The sequence below is a fragment of the Bubalus kerabau genome, chromosome 5 (genome assembly GCF_029407905.1).
Source record: "Bubalus kerabau isolate K-KA32 ecotype Philippines breed swamp buffalo chromosome 5, PCC_UOA_SB_1v2, whole genome shotgun sequence".
Classification (NCBI taxonomy): Eukaryota; Metazoa; Chordata; class Mammalia; order Artiodactyla; family Bovidae; genus Bubalus; species Bubalus kerabau.
The window spans coordinates 56,684,452-56,707,101 of NC_073628.1; the positions used below are offsets into that span (position 1 = coordinate 56,684,452).

The 22,650-nt window shown below is 57.5% G+C and overlaps 1 protein-coding gene across 1 annotated transcript in view; it reads left to right on the forward strand.

Moving 5' to 3' along the window:
• Nucleotides 1–22,650, forward strand: part of NFASC (neurofascin) — a 196,098-nt gene that overhangs the window by 154,465 nt on the left and 18,983 nt on the right. The window contains exons 14-26 of the mRNA XM_055581727.1: nt 458–605; nt 1,753–1,877; nt 2,684–2,728; nt 3,863–3,964; nt 4,243–4,440; nt 5,243–5,313; nt 6,821–7,043; nt 8,599–8,714; nt 10,428–10,632; nt 11,810–11,932; nt 13,062–13,235; nt 15,614–15,628; nt 21,841–22,155. Coding sequence (XP_055437702.1) covers nt 458–605; nt 1,753–1,877; nt 2,684–2,728; nt 3,863–3,964; nt 4,243–4,440; nt 5,243–5,313; nt 6,821–7,043; nt 8,599–8,714; nt 10,428–10,632; nt 11,810–11,932; nt 13,062–13,235; nt 15,614–15,628; nt 21,841–22,155 — 1,860 coding nt within the window. The remainder of the gene's footprint in view (nt 1–457; nt 606–1,752; nt 1,878–2,683; nt 2,729–3,862; nt 3,965–4,242; nt 4,441–5,242; nt 5,314–6,820; nt 7,044–8,598; nt 8,715–10,427; nt 10,633–11,809; nt 11,933–13,061; nt 13,236–15,613; nt 15,629–21,840; nt 22,156–22,650) is intronic.

Genomic DNA, 22,650 nt, shown 5'->3' on the forward strand with positions numbered 1-22,650 from the left:
GGAGAGGGTCGCTAGGTAGGGGACGCAGTGAGTCAGGGCTGGGGGAGCATCTTTAACTTTGAGGATGCCATCACAAAGTTATCCGTGTGTGTCACTTTGAAAACACACCACCCTTAATGTTTAATCCCTAGTGGGACCTCCCTCAGGGCCCCCGGCTGGCCTGCGTGCTGCACGCACTGAGTTATTACCTGCCCTAGGCAGCGAAGCCCACTCCCCACACCAGCTCCCCGCCACCGCCCCAGAAACCATGTCCTGTGTTCCTGAGCCAGCAAGAAAGGACCTGGGTGTTATTTCCACTGGGGATCTCCTATTCCGGGCCTCCCCGACCAGTGCACCTAACTGAATCCTATTTCTGCCACCCTCCGCGGTCCACGCAAGCTGGTCATATGTGTCATCCCGTGGCCGCTCAGGGGTGGGGGTGGCAGAGAGGAGCTTGAGCTCAGGTGCTTCTCCGCAGACCCCACGAGGATCTACCGGATGCCTGAGGACCAGGTCGCCAAGAGGGGCACCACGGTGCAGCTGGAGTGCCGCGTGAAGCACGACCCCTCCCTGAAGCTCACGGTCTCCTGGCTGAAGGACGACGAGCCGCTCTACATCAGCAACAGGTCTCCGCTCCTGCCTCCCTGCCTGCTGCTCCCTGGGGCCCTGCCTTCTCCCTTGATCCTGGTGATGCGTGGACGCACCCAGGGCTCCTATGTCGGTGTATCACTGCAGAACCGCTGAAGAGGGTTCTGGACCCCTCAGGGGAGATCCCCTCCAATGCCTGCCCTCTCTCCACTCAGCGCCCTGCTCCTCTCTCCTCTTCGCCCGCCTCTCCTCCCCTCCTCCCCTCCTTTCTCTCCTCCCTCCTCCCCTCCTTCCCCTCCTTCCTCCATCTGCGCTCTCTTCTCTGTCCCTCTGCCCCTCCTCGTTCCTCTTCAGAGTCCAAGCTGCATGCCCCCTGCCTCCTTTCAGCCCAGCCAGCAGTGCCTCGTCCCCCGACAGAGGCGGGGATGCCTGAGCAGGCTCTGGCCCTGTGGTTACTTGGCTTGCCCTTACTGCAACCTGGGCCCACGCCTGTCCTCTCCCTCAGCCAGATTTGGATCTGACTGGAGTTGAGGGCGGAGCTAGGCGTAGATGATGTGTAAAGTCCCCCAGGTGTTGGGAATACGCAGCTGGGGCTGAGAACGTTGATCTGAGCCTCCCCCCAGGCTCTCCTCTGTACCAGCTTCAGTCTCAGGACAGGGTGCACTTGGGTACCAGCTGGGTCTGCCGATCATCTGGTTTCCTGGAGGGGCATAATCCTACAGCAGGCATGGGCTCCTGGGTGCCCTCCTCCCTCTGGAGACAGTTCAGGGGAGCCCAGGGCACTCGGGTGAGTGCAGACATCGCTCTGGTTTGGAGACAGAGCTGGAAGCTTGAGAAGACCTGCCTTCACGGGTGGGCCGTGCTGTGCCCTAATTCAGGAGGGGAGCGCACAGGACCCAGGGGATCCGAGCACAGTGAATACGGAGAGGCCACGCTAGTGCCGCCTGTGTCCTGCCCCCTCCTCAAGCTCCTCAAGCTCCACGAGTGCTCAGCATGGCAGGAAGACCCTGTCCCTCCCACAGCACTGCAATGAGCCCCCATCCCCTAGGAGGGGCTGCAGCTGCCCACTCAGACCCACTGTCCCCTCCCCAGGGAGAAGATGGACAGGCAGTGCCTGCTCCCCCCACCTCCCCACCTCACTGTCTCCCCTCCACCTTCCTCCAACCCCTCCCGCTTCCTTTGCAGAATGAAGAAGGAGGAGGATTCCCTGACCATCTTCGGCGTGGCCGAGCGGGACCAGGGCAGCTACACGTGCGTTGCCAGCACTGAGCTGGACCAAGACCTGGCCAAAGCCTACCTGACCGTACTAGGTAACCGCCACTGCATGCCCTTCCGCTGCCCCCACCCCGCCTCCCTGCATCCAGAGAAGTGGGCGTGGCTCGGAGGGCAGTGCCCACGGTCAGCCAGCCAGCCAGGCATGAGGATCCTCTTGTCTGAGGGTCTGAAGGTTAGGAAGCTGCTCCTCTCAGAGCAGGCTGTACTGGATGCCTTCCTTACCTCCTGAATGGAATTGCTAACTTGCCTCAATCCTCAACTGAAGGGTGCCAGAGGAGAGAGGGATGGACAGGGTTCTTATTGTGGTCGTTTTAACCAACTTTACAGCTGACTCTAAATCACTAAGTCAATTAAAACTGCCCATCCAACAAGACAGCTCTGTGTTTGGCCTTCTAACACCCACTGCTGCTTTATTCTCTGCCTGCCTCTCCTGGAGGGATTTCACAGGGTGCTGGGCACTCCGATGACTCCCTCTTGGCAGGCCCTCGCCCCCAAGCCAGACTGTAAACACGAAGCCATCCCAAACCCGGGGGTGTGGGCTCCCGCCCAGCGGAGCGTATCCTCTCTTCATCTCTGCTGTCTCGGTGCGTCCCTGCACCGTCCCAGAGAACAGTGGCCCTAGACACGGTGCCCGCACCGGGACAGCAAGCAGACCGCATGCCCGCCCCTGGCTGCAGAGGGAGCGCGGGAAGGCCTTTGTGAGGGCCGGGGCACCCTCCACGGGATGGGGGGTGAGGCCAAGCAGGGGCCGCTGTTCAAGCCTGGCCTCCTGATCCTGCCCTTACAGCACCTTTATCCCCAGATGACCTGCTAACCTGGATAACCCGTCTTACCTTTGCAGCTGATCAGGCCACTCCAACTAACCGTTTGGCTGCCCTTCCCAAAGGTAATTCGTACTAACCCCGGGACTCGCGCCAAGCACTCGAGGTGCCTCAGAGGGTGGCGCGTAGGAGGAGGAAGGCCCTGCAGGAGAGGAGTGCTGTGCACAGGGGAGGGGGCAGCTTGAGCCACCCCTGCCAAGTCTGACCCCTGTCAGGAGGCCCCGTCCCCTCCCTGAGCCCTCCTAGTCCCGCCCCTTTGGTAGACTGAGTTGTGGTCCCTCCCACCCCTTACCTCTGGCCACGCCCACCACTCCCCTGGGGCGGCCTGTTCTCCATGTGCTCTCGGAACACTTGCTTCCAGTTATCCGTAGGCCCATCTTTTTGGCAGCCTCTCCAGATCTGCTGTTACCACCCATTTACAGTCCACGTGCAGATGTGTGCAACACGTGAATGTGGCTGTTGGGACTCACCTTTCAGATCCTTCCAGTTACCAGCCAAAATGTGGAAATAACTAGTTCAAGGGGCCAGGGTGGGAGAAAAGAAACACGTCTGCCCTCACTAGTCAGAGGCCAGGACGGCTTTATCCCTAGGCCAGGAGGGCACTCACACCCACTTCAGAAACCCAGTGAGACTGGAGTCCCCTAAAGGCGCTGCCCCACCCTTGCTGGGGGACTCTGTCCTGCTGTCCATCATGGAAGCTTCTAGACAGAGCTGCTCTCTTCTCCCTGGCCTGGTCCTCTGTGTTTGTCCCGCTCCCCCCACCCCCTCAACTGCTCTGCCCTGCAACTCTCCAAACACCCTCCTGGGCTCCTGCCCCCTCAGAGCCTCAGCACACAGAGTAGAAGATAATTATAGACAGAAGTCCCATACTTCTTTCCTAAAGGTGTGACCCTTTCCCAAATGCTTCCACTCCAAGAACACCCACAGATTGGGTTGGGTTGGCCCCAATTCTCACTGCGCCCTGCACCCCTTGATATTCTTTGGGCGGGGTGGAATCTGGGGGTCTTTCCTCTTTGTCCTTCCTTGAACCCCAAGGGCAGGGGTGGTCCCTGGGCTGACCCTCCGGCACAGGCTAGGGTTGGTCCCTTAGTGGGGTGAGCTCAGCCCACCCGGGTCCTGTCTGTGGGACAGTGGCTGGGGCTGGGACCCATGCAGGCCTGGCTGGCTCTCCCTCTGGAAGCCCCTCCCTCTGCCGCCAGGACGACCGGACCGACCCCGGGACCTGGAGCTCACCGACCTGGCTGAGAGAAGCGTGAGGCTGACCTGGATCCCAGGGGACGACAACAACAGCCCCATCACAGGTCAGCCACGGGCCTGTGCCGACCAGGAGCGAGGGACGCAGCCCGGAGGCCGGCCTGGCCCCTGGCTTTGGGCCCCGCCGCCGCCTCACTTGGCATGTACCCTGGGCTGTCGACAGGATGGAGGCCGTGGTCTGTCTCCCGTTCTGTGTTTGGGAAGAGTTCACGTGCCTCTGTCTCCCCACGGGAGGCTGTCAGTACTGCTGGGAACCCGAGGAAACCTTGGGAAAGAACTCACTGACTCAGCTCCCCAGACAGTCCCGACTTCCTTGCCTCCTCAGACTACGTCGTCCAGTTTGAAGAAGACCAGTTCCAGCCAGGGGTCTGGCACGACCATTCCAAGTTCCCGGGCAGTGTCAACTCAGCTGTGCTCCGGCTGTCACCCTACGTCAACTACCAGTTCCGGGTCATCGCCATCAATGAGGTGGGCAGCAGCCACCCCAGCCTCCCATCTGAGCGCTACCGAACCAGCGGAGCACGTGAGTGCTTGAGGGCTAACGGCGGGTGCTGACGCCAGGCACCCCAGTACAGACTAAGTTCCCCGGGTCCCCAGCCACGTGAATTTAGGCAAGCTATTCCAGGCTTCCTCATTTATGAAACAGAATAATTATACCATCTCCGTTACGGGGCTGTTGTGAAAATACAGTTGTTTGAAAATACAATTCAGGTCCTTAATGTAATGTGCATGTAGTAAGCACACAATAAATGTTAACTGACATTTTTATTACTACTTATTAGTAATAATTATGAATAATTCTTGATGATCTGCTTTAAAGGGAAGAGCTATGAAGATTGGCAGTAGAAACATATAATCTCATGTTGCATAAGGTTTCTTAACATACTTGGGTAATGAAATGCTTCGATTTCTGAAATCACACTGGCTCATTGAGGGTGAAAGATGCTCCCCCAAAATGTTGAATACCAGGATAAACCAAGTTGGTATTAAACACACTTAGTGGATAATCCACAAAGGGGATAATCCACATTGAGTTGGCTCTATTGATCATCTAAAGTGTGGAAAGCCTTATAATAAATGCTATCTTGTCAGTGATTAAAACTCGGAAGAAACTATCCCTCCTTTGGGGGTTTAAGTCTCAGCTAGGAAGGCACATCATATGTACGACAGAGTGGCAGAGCGAGCTCAGCTGCGTAGGGGACGGAGTGTGTTGAGAAATGCAGAGATGAGCACAGAAGGGGCCAGTCAGCTGGGGAGGAGAGGCTGTTTACTGTGCCCTGTGGTGCGTACCCTGGGTTTGAACTTTGTCTCCATTTGGGTTCCAGCCCCCGAGTCCAACCCCTCTGATGTGAAGGGAGAGGGGACCAGGAAGAACAACATGGAGATCACGTGGACGGTGAGAGCCCCTCCAGCCCGCCCACGATGCTTGCCTGGCAGTCTGGGGGCCCTCACAGTGTACACCCCTGGGACCCCCCAGGCTGCAGGGTGGCCCAGGCGTCCTGCCTGATGTGAGGGCCACTCTTTGCATCGAGCATCAAGAAATCAGGAGAGTATCTGAGAGCAAGCTTTAAGACAGGAGCAGAGGTGACTGAGGAAACAGACACTATCATTGTGGCAAAAGCAGAGAGAGTCCCACAAAACCAAAGCACTTCTTTAGAAGAAGGAGAGATTTAGATTAGTCCCCAGAAAAGATGTAGCCTAAACACCAGTACCTCGCTTCGGTGAGTTCTGAGCTCCTCTCACTGGAGATTGTTGAGTGTGCAGAGAGACCAGCCTCATGGTGGGCCTCCAGTGGCAGCCGTCTGTAAGTCCAGGATGGACAGAGGGACTCCAAAAATGACCGCCAGACCAAGATTGAAAAACTCGTCTTCCATCTTGGCTCATCTGACCACATTTTCCAAACCAAAACTGGGATATGTGGCCTCCAAATGACGTTTTTTTTTCCAAACTGCTTCTAAGTCTGAGATGTAAATTCAGCCACTGAAAACTTTTTATTTTTGGTTGCTCTGGGTCTCTGTTGCTGCGCGAGGGCTTTCTGTAGCTGGGGACAGAAGGGGCTGCTCTCTAGCTGTGGTGTGGGGGCTTCTCTTGTTACGGAGCACAGGCTCCAGGGCACATGGGCTTCAGTAACTGTGGTGCACAGGCTTGGTCACTCCACGGCATGTGCCACCAGGGAAGTCCCAGCCACTGAAATTTTAACACTTTTGTGCTGTTGCTGTGCATAATGGAAATAGACGGATGCAGAGTTTAGAATCACGACCATCACTGTCTGCCGAGGGCCTGGTCTCTCAGCAGCCTTGGCAGTTGGGCTGAGCCCAGACTTAAGACTCCAGGGCTCATCTTTAGGACCTGGCAAGAAGTGGTTCAGCTCCATATTGCAGGTGCCCAGGGAACGGGTTCCTGGGCCAGCCCTTGGGGAACAAAGACAGAGTTATGCCTGCTGCCAGCTCCAGCCTTGTAAGAAGGGTAGGGGAGACATTTGCTAGGACTGAAGTCAGGAATTTTGATTCATTGGCAGCAGGCATGCCATGACTAAACCAGAACCCGCTCCTCTCTGATTTTGGAGGCTTGTTACATCACCATGCACATTTTGCTTCTGGTTGCTCCATCACTGGAAAGAGTCCTGTTGACAGTAACGCTTTTACTGCCTGTGCACCTGCCAAGGGGGGGCTGTGAGGTCAGAGGGACTGGGGCCTGGGTGGAAGATCTGCGTGCTGCTGGCTTCGCAGGACTCTGGGCTCCCAGGGGACTCAGAGTTGGGGGCAGGCTCTCCCCAGCTGTGCAAGGGGCTGGCCACGGCTAGGCAGGCTGGGGACAGGGACCTGCCGCGGGAAGAGGGCAAGCGGGGTGGCCCGGGCTCCTCGCTGGCGCCCTCACCACTCCTGCCGCCTCTCCCCGCTCAGCCCATGAATGCCACCTCCGCCTTCGGCCCCAACCTGCGCTACATCGTCAAGTGGCGGCGGAGAGAGACCCGCGAGACCTGGAACAACGTCACCGTGTGGGGCTCCCGCTACGTGGTAGGGCAGACCCCCGTCTATGTGCCCTACGAGATCCGAGTCCAGGCTGAAAATGACTTTGGGAAGGGCCCTGAGCCGGACACCATCATCGGTTACTCTGGAGAAGATTGTGAGTACCCGCCCTCCCTCCACCCCGGGCCCACACGGCTGGGCTGCCCAGGCCACCCCTGCAGACCAGGAACCTTGGCGTGGGCCCCGGGTCTTCTAAGAGCATCCTGGAGGACAGTGAGTTACCAGGAAAGAGGGGTTTCCTGCAGTGACCTAGAGCAGACAGGCCCCAGGCGGTGCCGGGAGCAGAGATGGTATCATCTGAATGCTAGTTAGAGTTAATGAACCTCGTCACCCAGTCCAATACTCTCACGTTATGAACATGAAAACTGGGGTCCTGCAAGGGAAACCCCCGCCCATACTGCACAACAGCAAATTCCAGGCTTGAGAACAGAACCCAGGTTTGTGGTCTATCTTACTGGCAGGCCTTGCTAGCCCCAAGGACCGTCTGACCCAAAGGCCATAACTAGACGCCTCCAAGGGAAGCAGGGCCAGGCCAGACTCCTCCCTGGACTCCCCAGGGGAATCCTGGAGGGACTAAAGTCCACAGCTCCCCAGACCGAACACTCCAGGCCAGCCACTGCAACACTGGGCATAACAAGAGGAGTTCTTTGGAGGCTGTTGCTGGATAAATCAATGTGATTGTGGGATATGTGTAGAAGTGTGTACCTGCCTCTCCAGACAGTGGGGGCCTCTCTGTCCCCAGCACATCAGTCCTGCAGGCTGCTGAGCAAGGCAGGAGGGTTAGTGACGCCCCTCCTGGTCAGGGTAATCCATACCCTGGTGAATCTGGGTCTGATCCGAGAAGAAACCATGGAGGTGGGTGGGGTGACCCGAAGGAAGGAGGGAGGAGAGTCTTGGGGAAGAGTGGATTCAGGGGGCCAGTGCTGGGGTCAAGAGCAGGGCCAGTGGGGTTCACGACAGTGAGCTAGGAGGAAGTGAGGGTCGGGCCCCGTGCCCCGCTTCCCTGGAGGTGATTGTGGATTGGACCCCCCTCGGGAGATAGGGAGCGGGGATCAGCAGGCCCTCTGTCCATCCCGCTCCTCATTTCCACGGTGGCGGACACTTCCAGACAGAAGGCGGTGGGGACTTCTGGAGGGTAAGTATGGAAAAGGCAGCATCTAGCCATGGACTCACGGACCACCCCACCGTTTCCATCGCATCTGTGTACCCCGCAGCCGACATGTTAGAGGGGATAGGGCAGAACCACTGTTGTGGCAGAGTAGAAAAAACAGGGGAGAGAGCCAGTTATGGGCGCAGTGGCCCTCCCTCTGCAGGTAGTCACAGGATCAGAGTCTTTTCCTGAACTAGGCTAGGGCGTCTTCAGTCTGCGGGCAGTGTTTCCTGCGGGGCCCTGGCAAGAAACAAATGCCACTCAAGGGGGACTATTTCCAGTGTGAGGACAGGGTTAAAAGGGAAACAGCAAGGTTGGTAAGCCACCGGGAGGCCAGCCACAGTGGAGTGCCGTCACGCCACTCGGCCTGGAGGGAGTGCCCGGCATCCAGAGTGGGCTGAAGGCACAAACCAGCAGAGGGCAAGCAAGTCGGAGGGGACTCTGGCATCAGCGAGGGGCAGCCCCACCTGCATAACCAGCTCTCTGTCCCGACACATTGCAGATCCCAGGGCTGCACCCACAGATGTTAAAATCCGAGTCCTGAACAGCACCGCCATCAGCCTTCAGTGGAACCGCGTCTACTCCGACACGGTCCAGGGCCAGCTCAGAGAATATCGAGTGAGGAAGCCAGCTGCAGCCCCCGTCTAACCACACAGCTCCCTAACAGGGCGAGGGGGTAGCAGACGCGGTACATGAAATGTTTGGAAGGGGTCCTTGGGATAGTTGTTGGATCCAGAGTTGGTTTAAGAAGATGATGTCTGAGAATTCCCTGGTGGTCCAGTGGTTAGGACTCCACACTGTCAGCTCCTTGGCCTGGTTGGGAAACTAAGATCATGCAAGCCATGCAGCACAGCCAAAACAAAAAAGAGGATGTCTAGAGTGAGCTGTTCAAAATATGCTCAGAAAAAATACAGATACACCAGGTGTCTCCTGCACCAGGTGTGCTGAGAGTCTGCTCAGCAGATGGGTGCTGGGTTTGCATTGGCCACACAGAACACATTATGCTTGCCCTCCGTATGTGAGGACACGTGTATCTTCAGAGGCAGTGTTGAGGCACCGCTGAGCTACACCCCTCCCCTCTCCTACAGGCCCTTCTGGGCTGCTTGCCTCACCCATTCTGGTTTCATGAAGCCCCAACTAACCGGAAGAGCTACTACAAGGGTACAAACCCTTCCCTGTTGTCACGGCCAACTGCAGTTATTATGGCCCTTGACTTCCTCCGGCCGCCTCTTCTCTCCCTGATGTTTCTCTCTTTGAATGGGAAGGGAGAGATAACCCAGGGTATTCAAGGCTCTCCCTGATGGGCTGCTCTATTTAAAACTCCTGGAGAGGCTGTGGCCCTGGGGGAACACGGGTTCTGTGCCTTAGAGGTCATCGGGGGTTGGCTGATGGACAATTGGTGGCACAGAGGGAGTCAGTCTCTTCTAGGGAAATGGATTTTGCAGACCGAGGAAGGAAAGTGAGATGATATATATGCTTGAATGAGCTCTTCCCCAACTTGCACCTCTAACCTACTTGCCTGGAGATGTTTTTGGCTAACGCTCTCTTTGGGTCCCCTTCTTAAGTCTGGGCTTCCTCCATACCTTGTCCTTGGAGGCCCCAGGTGATGCTGGTGGACGGCCTGAGCTGGGGCTTCGCGCCCACTGCTTCTCACACCCCATCCACAGCCTTCTGACTGTGGCAATGCCACCTTCCACAGGCTGTCCCAGCCCAGCACAGCTCTTGCCATCCCACAGCCTGGTCTCTCATTGGCTTGGACATGTCCCTATCCTAATGGTTTTTAAATAGTATCAAAAGGAAGCTTTTGATTTTAAAGGACTAAGTCAACCCTTTCTTGTATTCAGACTTCTGGGGGTAACCTGCTACTTTTCAGCTCCTGTCTGCTGCCAATCTAAACCATACTAAATCTAACTCAAGGTGATGTGGTCTTTGAGCACAGAAAAGAGCTCTCCATGCCTGGGCCCTTGGCTCGAATTTGTGCTTTTGGTACAGACTCCCTGAGCAACCTAACCCCTGCTTGGAAATAAGTCTCAAGATGGAGCATCTCGGCTGTACGTTTGGCCAGCATGCCTGTTCCCCAGAGAGACGACACGGCTCAGAAAATGATCGAAAACAAAAACTCTATTTGGTTTGACATCGGTCCCCACATGCTAGTGGCTAATGATCGGGGACTGTCAGGTGCCTCCCCCAGCCCTCCGTGGGGCTGCTGAGGGCCTTTGCAATTCGGAGCCCGTGGCCAGGAAAGGGAAGACCAGTCACCACCAGCACCACCACTAACAACTAACCCTGCCCTGCCCGGCCGAGCCCTCACCAGCCCGCCTCTGTCCTAAGGCCTACTACTGGAGGGAGAGCAGCTTGCTGAAGAACCTGTGGGTGTCTCAGAAGAGGCAGCAAGCTGGCTTCCCCGGCGACCGCCTGCGTGGTGTGGTGTCCCGCCTCTTCCCCTACAGTAACTACAAGCTGGAGATGGTTGTGGTCAATGGGCGAGGCGATGGGCCTCGCAGTGAAACCAAGGAGTTCACCACCCCGGAAGGAGGTAGGTCCGGCTGCTGCTCCCCGGGGAGGGCAGGACACAGGTGGCATGGCCGAGTGGCCCCAAGCGCCTCCAGCATGCCTCTACCCGGATGACACAAGTTGACCTCTGCACAACCTCATGGAGGGATGACTGGCCCGCTGATGGCACCCGTGGAGTGCTGTCCCCGAAGCGGCTGCCCCGACAGGCAGTTCTATGTCAGAACAAGACTGTGAGGCGGCTGACAGAACTCTGGCCAGGCTGTGCACACGGACTCCCAAGGGCACTGCAGGAGCCGCCCACAGCGTCTTGAGGGAGCCCAGGCACCTGGACTCCCAGGAAGCACCTGAACTCCCAGAAGGCACCTGGACTCCCAGGAGGCATCTGCTTGGTTCGCCAGCCTCAGCCCCAAGAACCTTCTCTCCTGTCACCACTGTGACCTAGAGGCTGTCCTTCAGGGGCACCCTGGGAGCTGGACACCTGGGGAGGTCCCTGCGGGTCTCCTGTTCCTGCCAAGCCCCTCAGACCAGGCCCTCTTGTTTCTCCTTCCTTCTTAACTGTTATTTTCCCCCATTCTTCTGCCCCTCCTCCTTTTTCCTCTCCTCTGTTTCCTCTCCCTTGTTTCTTTATTCCTGTATCCCTTCCTCCTTGTCTGGTTTTCATCACCAGCCTCTTCCCATTGCTCCTGCTCCTGGCACCATCCACATGTTCCAACGTGGGTTTCTTTCCCCTCACCCCTGAACCTGGCATTCTCAGCCCAGAGGCCAGGGTTTGATACTTTGACCCTGTGGTGAGAATCCTTGTCTGAAGATTGAGAACTGTGGCTTCTGTTACCAAACAGAGGCTAAAATTGGTTTCCTGCCTGAGGATGATTCTGCCCAACCTGGAGGCTTCTTTGCGGGATCAGAGTCTAATGTGTGCTATATTCAGGGTAGTTTTTAAAGGAGAACTTGACTGACCCTTCCCCATGTAAACCAAGTCTGAGCTGTGCTTGTCCTAGATGTGGGGAGATGCCATCCTGGATGAGGCAGTGGGTGCCAGCCATCTCATAGCCCTCCAGGTTCTGGCTTAGCAGCGACCCAGCACAGGGGCTGTCCAGAGGTCAATGCCTTCATACTTGTGCTTTGTTTCTTGTGTTTTCCTCATCCTGCCCGCCCCTTTCTCTCCCCCCATGTCCCCCGCTCTCTCCTCCTTCCCCAAGTACCCAGTGCCCCCAGGCGTTTCCGAGTCCGGCAGCCCAACCTGGAGACAATCAACCTGGAATGGGATCATCCAGAACACCCCAATGGGATCCTGATTGGATATACTCTCAAATACGTGGCCTGTACGTTCTGCCCTTCTTTCTCTTGGATAATCTGAGAATCAGAAACCCCATTCTCACCACTTTTCCTAAGGAATCAAGGTAGAAAGCCTCTAGGTACACAAGGCATTGTGGAGGGATGCAAGGGGCAGGTGAAAAGCTTCCTATAGGGTTATGGGAGGCAAGTGAGACCCAATCCCTGCTCTCTTGTCACAGTTTCTCCATCAGGGGGCTTCCAGTCAGCCGGTGAGGCATAGGGGACATCTGGTCTGATGAGGGATTCAACCCCAAGGCTCAGGAATCTTAGAGTCTCTAACTCCTAAAGGTCTAGGACAGAACATTTCTTACCTGACAGAGCTTCCATCCACTAGGCAGATAGTACATGCATAAGGGTCCACACGACACTGACCCTCGGGGCCACCTTAACAAGTTGCCATTTTTGGTAAAGCAGCTGTTTGTGGAGTTGCCATGGAATATTGAATATTCAGTATTGAATATTGGCTCACTCAGGAGCCTGGGTTGGGATGACCTCACCTAAAGAATTCAGCATCACCAGGCAGGGACAGGAGTGTCATTCATTTGAAAGACTTTCAAATGTCTTCTAAAGTAGGTGATGTTATGCCTTAACGTGAGGCTCAAAGGGCAGGCATTGTGTTATTAAGGATTTTAATAGCCAACTGTGTGCTTGAATGTGATTCTGAATCCATCTCTGGACCTGACCTTCCCCCTCTGAGGTCTATAGTGAATAGGCCTTTTACAAAGGAGGCACTAACAATGAAAAACTCTAGTGGTTTTGCCCTAGTTCTGTTGAAAGGAAAAAAGGAACTCAAGTTTTGTCCTTGTTGAAAAGGCTCGAGGATTAAAAGTTGAATCTTTCAGAATCAGCCACATAACCTTGTGTTGAGCTAGCAATAATGAGATCAGTGGGAACGTGTTAACCCTGGTGCGTCATCGAAGAGCCAGAGAGGAGTTGTGGCCCAACACTCGGCCTTTGAAACGTCTCCCAGGCCGAGTCCTTAAGATCACGAGCAGGTTTCATGGGTTCCCTTCCCAGCAGAGTCGAGAAGGCTTCCTCCTTCCAGCAGCAGTTTATATATAACCCATCATGGTCAGCATTGCTAAAGCTCAATTCCACTTACCTGTCTCTCTCCAGTTAATGGAACCAAAGTAGGAAAGCAGATAGTGGAAAACTTCTCTCCCAATCAGACCAAGTTCACGGTGCAAAGAGCAGACCCCGTGTCGCGCTACCGCTTTTCCCTCAGTGCCAGGACGCAGGTGGGCTCAGGGGAAGCAGTCACGGAGGAGTCGCCAGCACCCCCGAATGAAGGTAGGTGCACTGCGGCGGCCGCGGGGCGAATGGTCCCGGGGAGTGCAGATGCCTAGAGAAACCCTGAGCTGGCCTCTGGCCTCCTGGGATAGCGGGGCCGTGGCCCGCAGGCCCCCAGAGGGAGAAGCCAGCCTGCGTGCTGACAGGTAGGTGCCAGCGATGGACCTGGAAGACACATCTTCATACTGTCCCAGTCAGACCTGGGTCCCCACGTGGCCTCGACTTGCTCAGCTGTTTAACTGTTGGGGATACACGGAAGAGAGTGTGAGTCGTGGCTGAGCCGAGGGGACGAGAGAGAAAGCACGTTGGAAGTAAGTGTGCTCACGGACTCCACAGAGCAGGAAGGTGTTTGCCAGGTGAGGGAGGCAGCGCTGTGATGGACGTGGCCCCTAGGGCTGCCCCTTCTCTGAGGGTGCCTGGCGCTCAGAGGAACGGAGACCAGCTGTGACGGACACTGACTGCCGGCGTCCTGGGTCGAGCAGGAGACAGACGTAGTAGCCCTCCTGGCGGCCTGAAGGGAGTGAGCTGTCAGGCCGAGGAGAGGACAGGGAGCTGGGAAACAGCCGTCGGCCCAACCAGCTGCACAGGAGCGCACGTGAGCTCCTCTTCTGGGCTCTGGCGTCTTCCCACCGTGAGCGCCCGTCCGGAGCTGCGCGCGCACGCGATGTCCACTAGAGGGCGCCCGGCCCGGAGCTGCGCGCGCACGCGATGTCCACTAGAGGGCGCCCGGCGCCCCTGCTCATGGCGTCCGGGAGTTCTCGGGTGGGAGAGGCTCTGGAAGCCCTGGCATCCGTCCACAGACCCGCTGTGAGAGAGGGTGGGGGCTCCGCCTCCCCAGAGGCACCGGACAACTGTGCCAAAAACCAGGGATATAAACACTAAGGAGCTCCCCCAGTCTAGAAGGAGGGACGCCCACAAGAGGATCCAACTGTGACTCGCCACAGGCTGTGCTGTGTTCAGGTGACGGAAGTGCAGTGGCTGCGCGGGGGGTAGGGTTGAGTCCACAAGGGAAGGCTGCAAAGAAGGGGCCATGTGGTTAGGGACCTCTGACGCCGACCACAGATTATCGCGTCCAGCACTCTCCCGAGAAGGCTGAGGTCTCCTGGCCTGGGGGCCCTCCTGGGCATCCCCACCCCCAGCCCAGGAGAGCAGTGGTACCTCCAGGCCTGCTGCCTCTGCTGCCTGCCCCCAGGCTCCCAGCTGAGCTCCCCAAGCAGTCCCGCGTCCCTCCCCCGGCCCTGCTCCCCTGACCAGCAGACCAGCACCGAAGCAGAGGGGCGAGGGGCCAGGCGGAAGCTGGGGAAGGCTGACGGTGCTGTGTGTCTGTGCCTGTAAACCCAGAGTGAGTCACACAACATGCCCCCCTCCCGCAGTCTCCCTTCCAGTTTCTTGGGCACTTGGACAGTGTATTAGGGCTGGGTGACTTTGGGTAAGTGGTTGATACATGCCTGTTACCAAAGGTCAGGCCAGGGATGGTGCACTTTCTTGACTACTTCACTCTACAAGGAGATACATAAAGAGAGCCTCTTCTCCCTCCCTTCTCCTGCCCCCACCAATACTGAACATCAGATAAACAAGGCCCCACTGCCCAGCTCCAGTGACCGCTGCAGGGAAGGATCTCAGTGCCAGGGGGCAAGAGAACAAAGAGGGATGCTCAGCCCCACTCAGCCAAGGACTTTGCAGCAGACTCAGGAGTTCCTTTTAGGCTCTCAGTCCGCAGCTGCGTTTCCTCTTTCATGCAGTCCAGTGGGCGGCAGGACACGGGACAGGGCCCCGTGCTCCCGTCCATCACAGGCCCCAGCTTTCCAGGCTGAGGCGGTGTGGGGAGGGCCACCAAACCCATTCTCCATCTCCCTCCACCCCAGCGTGGTTCAGCTACCCACCGCCTGCCCCTAGGGATAAAGGAGGCTTCCTTTTGCCTAGGGTTGGTGTCCTCCTATACACCTCTGTCTTATGCCCTCAATTCCTGGCACCATCGAGGATCACCCAGCTCCTTCGTAAAGATCAGCCCCGCTAGAGAGGGACACATTCTTCAAAACAGACATGGGGACATACATTCTAGGCAGACTGTTTCTAATGCCACCTCCTAGATGTCCTCGAGTTGACATAGAAGCAAAGATGTTAGAAAGGTCTCCAAGACCCAGGAAGGTTTTCTGTAGGAGCGTGGCAGACCCCCATGGGGTTGAACACAATCCCTAAAGGCCAGGTGGTATCCTCAGGGCTGTGGCCAGCACCCAGCCATGCCGTCTGGGTCACTTTGAGCCAGAACCGTCTCTCCTGTGATTGCTTGTCCTGTGGTCTCACCTGTGCTGTTTTCTCTTCCCTCTCGTTCTTTCCCCCTTTCCCTCTCTGGCTATCTTGGGTGCCGTGTTCTGAAGCCACGCCAACCGCAGGTACTGTACCAGCTGCAGAGGTAATGGGCGTGGCATGGGACAGCGCAGGTGGAGGCCAGCCTGGCGGGCAGACAGAGGGAGAGGCCTGGGGTGAAAGCATGCTCTCAGCATGCACCCTTTCAGCGGGTAGGAAGCCGGACTCTGCAGGAGCCTGTGGAGGGGGGGCAGGGCCAGAGGCGAACAAGCGCCTTCCCCTCCCTTCCCTAACGAAGGCGGCTGCTTGGAAGGGAGCCCACTCAGAGGCTCCAGACCTGCTCGCTGGAGCTGCAGCTTTCTCTGGAGCTGAGTGGTTACCTCCTCTGAGCACCTGGTCTCTTGCCCAGCTTGCCATCTCAGAGCACCGCAGGCCCAGAGCCCTTGGGTGACCTGCTGTGCCCTGGGGGTGGGGGCAGCTGGCTCCTGTCTCCGGGTCAGGCTGCCACTCCCTGAAAGGGTGACCCGAGGGTGAGCGTGCCGTGCATGCTGGCCTTGCATGCTGCATGGGGCCGGGCACCAGCTCTGCCATCTCCCGTGGGTTCCACTCAGTGAGTCTGTGTCCTGGGATAGGCCAGGCGCCCCCAACCTGGAGTCTCAGAGGACGCCATGGGCTCAGAGTCCCGTCAGCCCGCAGAAACCCAGCTTCTCCGTCTTGGGTGTTAAGGACAGTGCCCACTCCCGGGGTCTGGGAGGCAGACACACCGTGAGGAGCTGGGCGGGCAGGTCTGGAGCAGGAGGTGACCTGCCCTCCAAGGGGCCCAAGCCCCCTCACGCTGTGGTCTGAGGAGCATCAGCAAGGCCGGCCCTCAAGCTGGAGAGGCTGGGCAGGGACCCGGGCTGCCGCCCCTGCTCTCATTCGAGGCAGAGCAGAGGCCGTGAGGTGGGTGCACCGGGGCCACCTCAGGCTGCAGGCAGCAGAGAGGCTGGAGGGCTGGCTTGCGTGGAGGACCCCACCTTCCCCCCTTGGTTCCCCTCCACCCTCACTCACAGCCCCCTCGCTTTAGGTTGGTTCTGTTTCTGTTGCGTACCCTGCTGCCTCTGTTTGCATTTGTCTCATCAGCCAGACCGCTGGGTGGTGCGCAGTCATCGTGCTCCCCTCCCCTCCATCCTACCCTCAGATAACCCAGGCCAACGGCCAGCGCCTCCCCGCCTCTGCTGGGACAGGAGGCAGAGGGGGATCCTGGGCCTGGAGACCGGGGGAAGGCTGTCTGTGCAGCCTGGGGATAGCCCTGACTTCCTGATTCAAGTTTGCATGGGCGCCCCTGGGGCTGGCCATGTGCCCGAAACCACTCAGTGGAGGCGGAAGGAGAGAGGCAGTGAGGGAGCCATGCAGATCACCTGGGAGCTCTTTGGTCAAACAGCTCACAGTCCCCTCCCCATGCTGGCACCCGGGACCCGAGGCAGCTGGGCCTGGTGGCAGGGAGCCCGCTTTGCTCGGTGGGATCCACGCCGGGCTGTGATGCCTCTCTCGTGTGGCAGGTGTGAGAGGGATGCGTGTAGTTCCAAACCCCCACTTCCTCCTTCTCGTTTAAGAAAGATCCAGGCTCACCCTGGTGTGCAGAGGGAGCCGGGACCTCTGTCTGTCGGTCACGTGTTTCCTGGGCTCCGCTTCCGTGGGGCACAGGGTGTTTCTTGGTAAATGAGCTATGCCAGTACCATCGGCCGTTCCCAGCCTTGAAGGCGCCAGGTGACGGCGCCCAGGGTCTCCATCGTTGCGTGGTCTGGACCCCAGCCCGCTGTTCCCTTCTCTCTCTTTCTCGCCAATTGTGGGTGTTTTCCCCCCAAACTGATGTGTTCCTCTCACCCAGGAAAGATGACCCCTTTCCTGCGCCCATGTCTGCAGTCTCTTAGGGTTGCTGCCCATCTGTTCTGGCCATCTGTATTTGGCCAAGGTAGTCTGTGCACCAGGTGGACACTTTTGGACCGAGCCATCCACCTTGGAATGTCTGGGAACTGCTGCCCTTGTGTTTGGCTCAGCTCATATCTGCCAGTGTTTGCTGGGCAGCTCCATGGTGGGTTCTGGGCGACAAAAGATGAATAAGAGACATGTCTTTTAATTTTCTCCATTTCTTGCATGGTGTCACCCAAAACCCTGGTGGAAAACCCTTGGCCTTGGCTGGGGCGTCTTCCAGAGTATGTTAGACAACACACTGGGTTGAGTACTTCAGGGAGGGGTCCTGTGCCTCCAGGTCCACCTTGGCCCTCCGTCACTCTCAGTTATCACCCTGGCCCTCCGTCATTCTCAGTCACCGCCCTGGCCCTCCATCACTCTCGGTCACCGCCGTGGCCCTCCGTCGCTCTCGGCTATCGCCCTGGCCCTCCGTCGCTCTCACCCTCCGTCGCTCTCGGTCACCGCCCAGGCCCTCCGTTGTCCATCGCTCTCAGTCACCGCCCTGGCCCTCAGTCGCTCTCGGCTATCACCCTGGCCCTCCACCGCTCTCGGTCACCGCCCAGGCCCTCCGTTGTCCGTCGCTCTCAGTCACCGCCCTGGCCCTCTGTCGCTCTCGGCTATCACCCTGGCCCTCCACTGCTCTCGGTCACCGCCCAGGCCCTCCATTGTCCGTCGCTCTCGGTCACCACCCTGGCCCTCCGTCACACAGTTGCCAGCCTGGTGGTCTCTGCTGGGCAGTGACCGTATTGGTTCTGCTGTGGTTGGAGATGGCATCCCAGCCCAGCAATGTGTCTGTCCAGCCCGTGAACCACTCTACCTATAAGCCCCACTTCTGGGCCTTATTTCCCTTTTATTTGCTACCCTAACCCTGCCCCGGGGATTGAAGTCATCTGAATCCCCTTAGACCTGAACACGGGGCAGTTTCCCCTGGAAAGCCTGCCCTTCCCTGCTGCCTGCACACGGCTCTGACAGCTCACTCACTGACTTCCAGCCCTTCCCCCAGAACCCTGCCTGCTTGCCTCTGCCCTCCCAGTCTCTCAGGCCCTGTCCATCCCTGGGACAATAGACACTGTTAGCAGTGGACCAGAGAGAGTGCCGATTCACCAGCTGTGACCGCAGCCAGCTAAAGCGCCGCCGCTACTTCACCTGCAGTGCTGGGCGTCCTCTGGGAGGGCGCCTGGGAGGCGATTCCTTTCCTCCCACTCCTCTTGGGCCCCTCTCGCTAACGCCTGATTATTGCTGCCAAGCTGAAGGAAAAGCATCTAGGCTCGGAGAAGGCAATGGCACCCCACTCCAGTACTCTTGCCTGGGAAATCCCATGGATGGAGGAGCCTGGAAGGCTGCAGTCCATGGGGTTGCTAAGAGTCGAACACGACTGAGCGACTTCACTTTAACTTTTCACTTTCATGCATTGGAGAAGGAAATGGCAACCCACTCCAGTGTTCTTGCCTGGAGAATCCCAGGGACGGGGAAGCCTGGTGGGCTTCCGTCTATGGGGTCACACAGAGTCAGACACGACTGAAGCCATTTAGCAGCAGCCATCATCAGAGAAAACCCTTGCTCCAGCCACACTGGGTGGAGGGACCAGAGAGGGAGGGGTTGAGACCGTGGCAGCATCTTCAATTCTCGTTCTTGTCTCTGCCCAGCGGAGCCCAGGAAGGACTTGTTCTGGCCCTCTCCACATCTCTGTTTCTAGGGCTGCTCGCTGCAGTGCCCGGGGACGCATGTGGGCCTCCAGTCGGCCCTGTGTCCGCTTGAGCATGTGTCCCTGCCCGTGGGAGGACCAGCGCCCACAGGAGAGTGTGTGTAGTCTCCAGGGGCTGGAATGCAGAACCACCGTGCACATGGCGGGAAGCCCGCATCTCCGCACTATACAGAGGCGGGTGACTTAAAAGCAAGTATCAGTTTTTTTATGTTGTCTTTTAAGTAATCATAGCAAAGGTGAGCCTTCTGAAATTATTAGGAAACACACTATTGGTAAGGAGCCAAATCAGAGTAGTTCTGTCCAGATGGACAAAATAGCTTCTCAGGGTTCCTTCCAGCAGCTCAGAACAGCAGGAAAAGCCCATGTGCATCCATGGCCATAGAGCTGCCAGTACCAGGCCTAGGAGGGAGCTCGCCTTTGCCCTGTAGGTCTCAGACTCATGTGTGTGTGTGCGTCTGTCTCTTTGCCTGTCTTGGTGAGTGGGATAGGAAAATTCCCACTGGCTGATCTCTTGAAACACTAGGCTTGCATTCCAGGCCTGGGCCACTTGAAATGCATCCTTGAATACTGACTGTGAGAGGGAGAGTTTTTCCCACTACATGTTCCCCTCACGCCCACCTTTCTGATGTCCGTGTTGACTGGGGTTTGGGGAACGTAGCGCTGTCTGTCCTGACCTTGTCCAGGAATCTCTGGAATGCATGGGGCACAGTCAGTTGCCCACTGTGACCTCTGTGATCAGCACCCTCAGGCCCAATAACGCCTCTGATCTTATAAATAGGGAAGCAACTGGGATCCCAGGAACAGTCCCTCCTGTTCTATGGGGGACTTGTAACATGGAGGCCCACGGGAATGAAAAGGGCTTTTGTTGGTCAGGCTGTTGTTGAGAAGGCTTAGCATCTCTTAATTCTTGAGAGAAGCTTTCTGGCAGTTTTCTCTCTCATTTCTTTCTTGCTCCGGCCCTCTTCTAGGGAGTATGGATAGTATTTTCCTGAACTTCTGGAGATTTGAGATAAGATAGGATATCTCTCTTCCTTGGAAGTTAAGAGTTACCTGTTTGTGTCTTAAGGGCTTCCCTGATAGCTTAGTTAAGTAAAGAATCCACCTGCAATGCAGGAGACCCTGGTTTGATTCCTGGGTCAGGAAGATCCGCTGGAGAAGGGATAGGCTACCCACTCACTCCAGTATTTTTAGGCTTCCCTGGTGGCTCAGTCAGTAAAGAATCTGCCTGCAATGCGGGAGACCTGGGTTCGATCCCTGGATTGGTAAGATCCCCTGGAGAAGGGGACAGCTACCCACTCCAGTATTCTGGCCTGGAGAAGTCCATGTACAGAGGAGCCTGGCAGACTACAGTCCATGGGGTCACAAAGAGTCAGACACAGCTGAGTGACTTTCTTCCCTGTTAGCAGAAAGTAGGCTGATCAGATCACAGGAGATAGAAGATAAGGAGCGGTATCCCTGGCTCTCTTGATTTCCCATCATTCTTCTTAGCATTAGCAGTCCTGGAACTAAAGAGTAATAGGCCAGCCCTTTGTTAGCATCCACGGCTCTTCTGTAGAAAGAAAGAGGGTCCATGGAAACATTGTCACGATAGACTTAACCCGCTACGGCTCACCCTTGTCGAAGGGTAGCTTTGAATGGGAGATGAGAAAGTAAGAGTTACGGCAGATGTGAAGCCCTCTGAAGATTTATGCAAAAAAGCAGGCCGCCCGTGCCTCACTCATATCTTGGGATTTCTGCATTTACTGTGGACTGGGGAGGCGGGGCCCAGGACCCAAATGTCCTAGAGAGAAAGGCAGTTACTACAAGTTAGGGAGGTGGTAGTTGTTTAGTCGCTAAGTTATGTCCAAGTCTTTGTGACCCCTTGGACTGCAGCCCGCCAGGCTTCCCTGTCCTTCACCGTCTGCCGGAGCTTCTCAAACTCGCGTCCATTGCGTCAGTGCTGCCATCCAACCATCTTACCCTCTGCCGCCCCCGGGATGCATTGGGGCAATTGCAGGAAGGACCATCCCTGGGCCGAGAAGAAGGGAAGAGAGGCAGGAAATGAATACGAGCTGAGAGCCTGGGGAAGGGGTGACGGTGGAGGCAGAAAAGAGGAAGCACGGGACAAGGCTTGCCCGCAGAGTGGGGATGCTTCTCTCTCTGTCGTGGGGTTTGGGTGGTATTAGAACTCAGGCAGGCGGGAGGAAGTGTCGTTTTGGAGTGAACGGTTGGGAATGGCAGGCTTCCTGGTGCCCCTGCAGACGGGGCCCTGCCAGCTGCCCATCTCAAGGCCCAGGCCCCGGGCCTGGACCCGAGTGATGCTGCTTGGCCTCTGCTGGGTGGCGCTTGGCCTGGGACTCCGTGTCATCCCTGGGGTCTGAGTGACTCGGTACAGGTGCCCTCTTCATCACTGCCCTTGGCTGGGTGCATGCTGGGAGCTTTGAGCCACACAGGCCGTGAGAAGAGAATGAAACACTCAGGCTTCATTCTCTTCCCTTCCCGTGGCCCTGTACCTGCCTGACCCATCTGTCCTGCTTGGGGAGCCTTCCGGTCACTCAGCTCCATCAGTCCCGTGGGCTGCCTGCCTTGCACGCGGGGCCGTGCGTCCAGCCTTGGGACAGCCAGACCGACCAGACGCGGCTATTTTACATTTCCCCTTAGCGCCTCCCACGTCGCCCCCGACCACGGTGGGTGCGCCCGGCACGGCGAGCAGTACCGATGCCACTGCCGCCGCCGCCGCCACCGAAGCCACAACAGTCCCCACCGTCCCACCTACCACCACCGCCACCACCGAAGCCACAACAGTCCCCACCGTCCCACCTACCACCACCGCCACCACCGAAGCCACAACAGTCCCCACCGTCCCACCTGTCGCACCTACCACCACCGCCACCACCGAAGCCACAGCCTCCACCGCCACCACCACCACCACGGAGAGTCCCGCCACCACCTCCAGGACTGAGATCCAAGAATCCGGTACTGCCCATCGTCCATGCCCCTGCCCCTCCATGCGCAGGCCTCCCCAGACAGGAGGGGGGAGACTGGATTCTCAGGCTGGCGGCCTCGAGGCACAGAGCACCGTGCCCTGACTCTTTGGGGGGGTCTCCACCACTCAGACCCCGTGTCCTAAGCTCAGATCCTTGTTCTTTAACAGAGGGCTACACCACGCAGGCAGGCACTCCAGGGCCCAGACGGTAGGGCCGCCTCCAGCTACATACTGAGGGATCAGCTGAGGGCTGAGCACCGCAGAGGGGGCGAGGGGGGAAGGAGAGGGGCCGGACATTAGCCAGCTGGCCTACGAAGGCCTCCTGCCCTTGCCGTGTTGCCCTAGCCTTGCGGCAGAGCCTGGGGAGGGGGGAGTAGCCTGCCAAGCCAGGCGGCTCTGTTCTCAGAACCCTGCGCCTCCCTTGAGCCTCTCCTGGAAAAGCAGGTTTATAGGCTTTTTTTTATAAGGTCAGAGCTTCCAGGAAA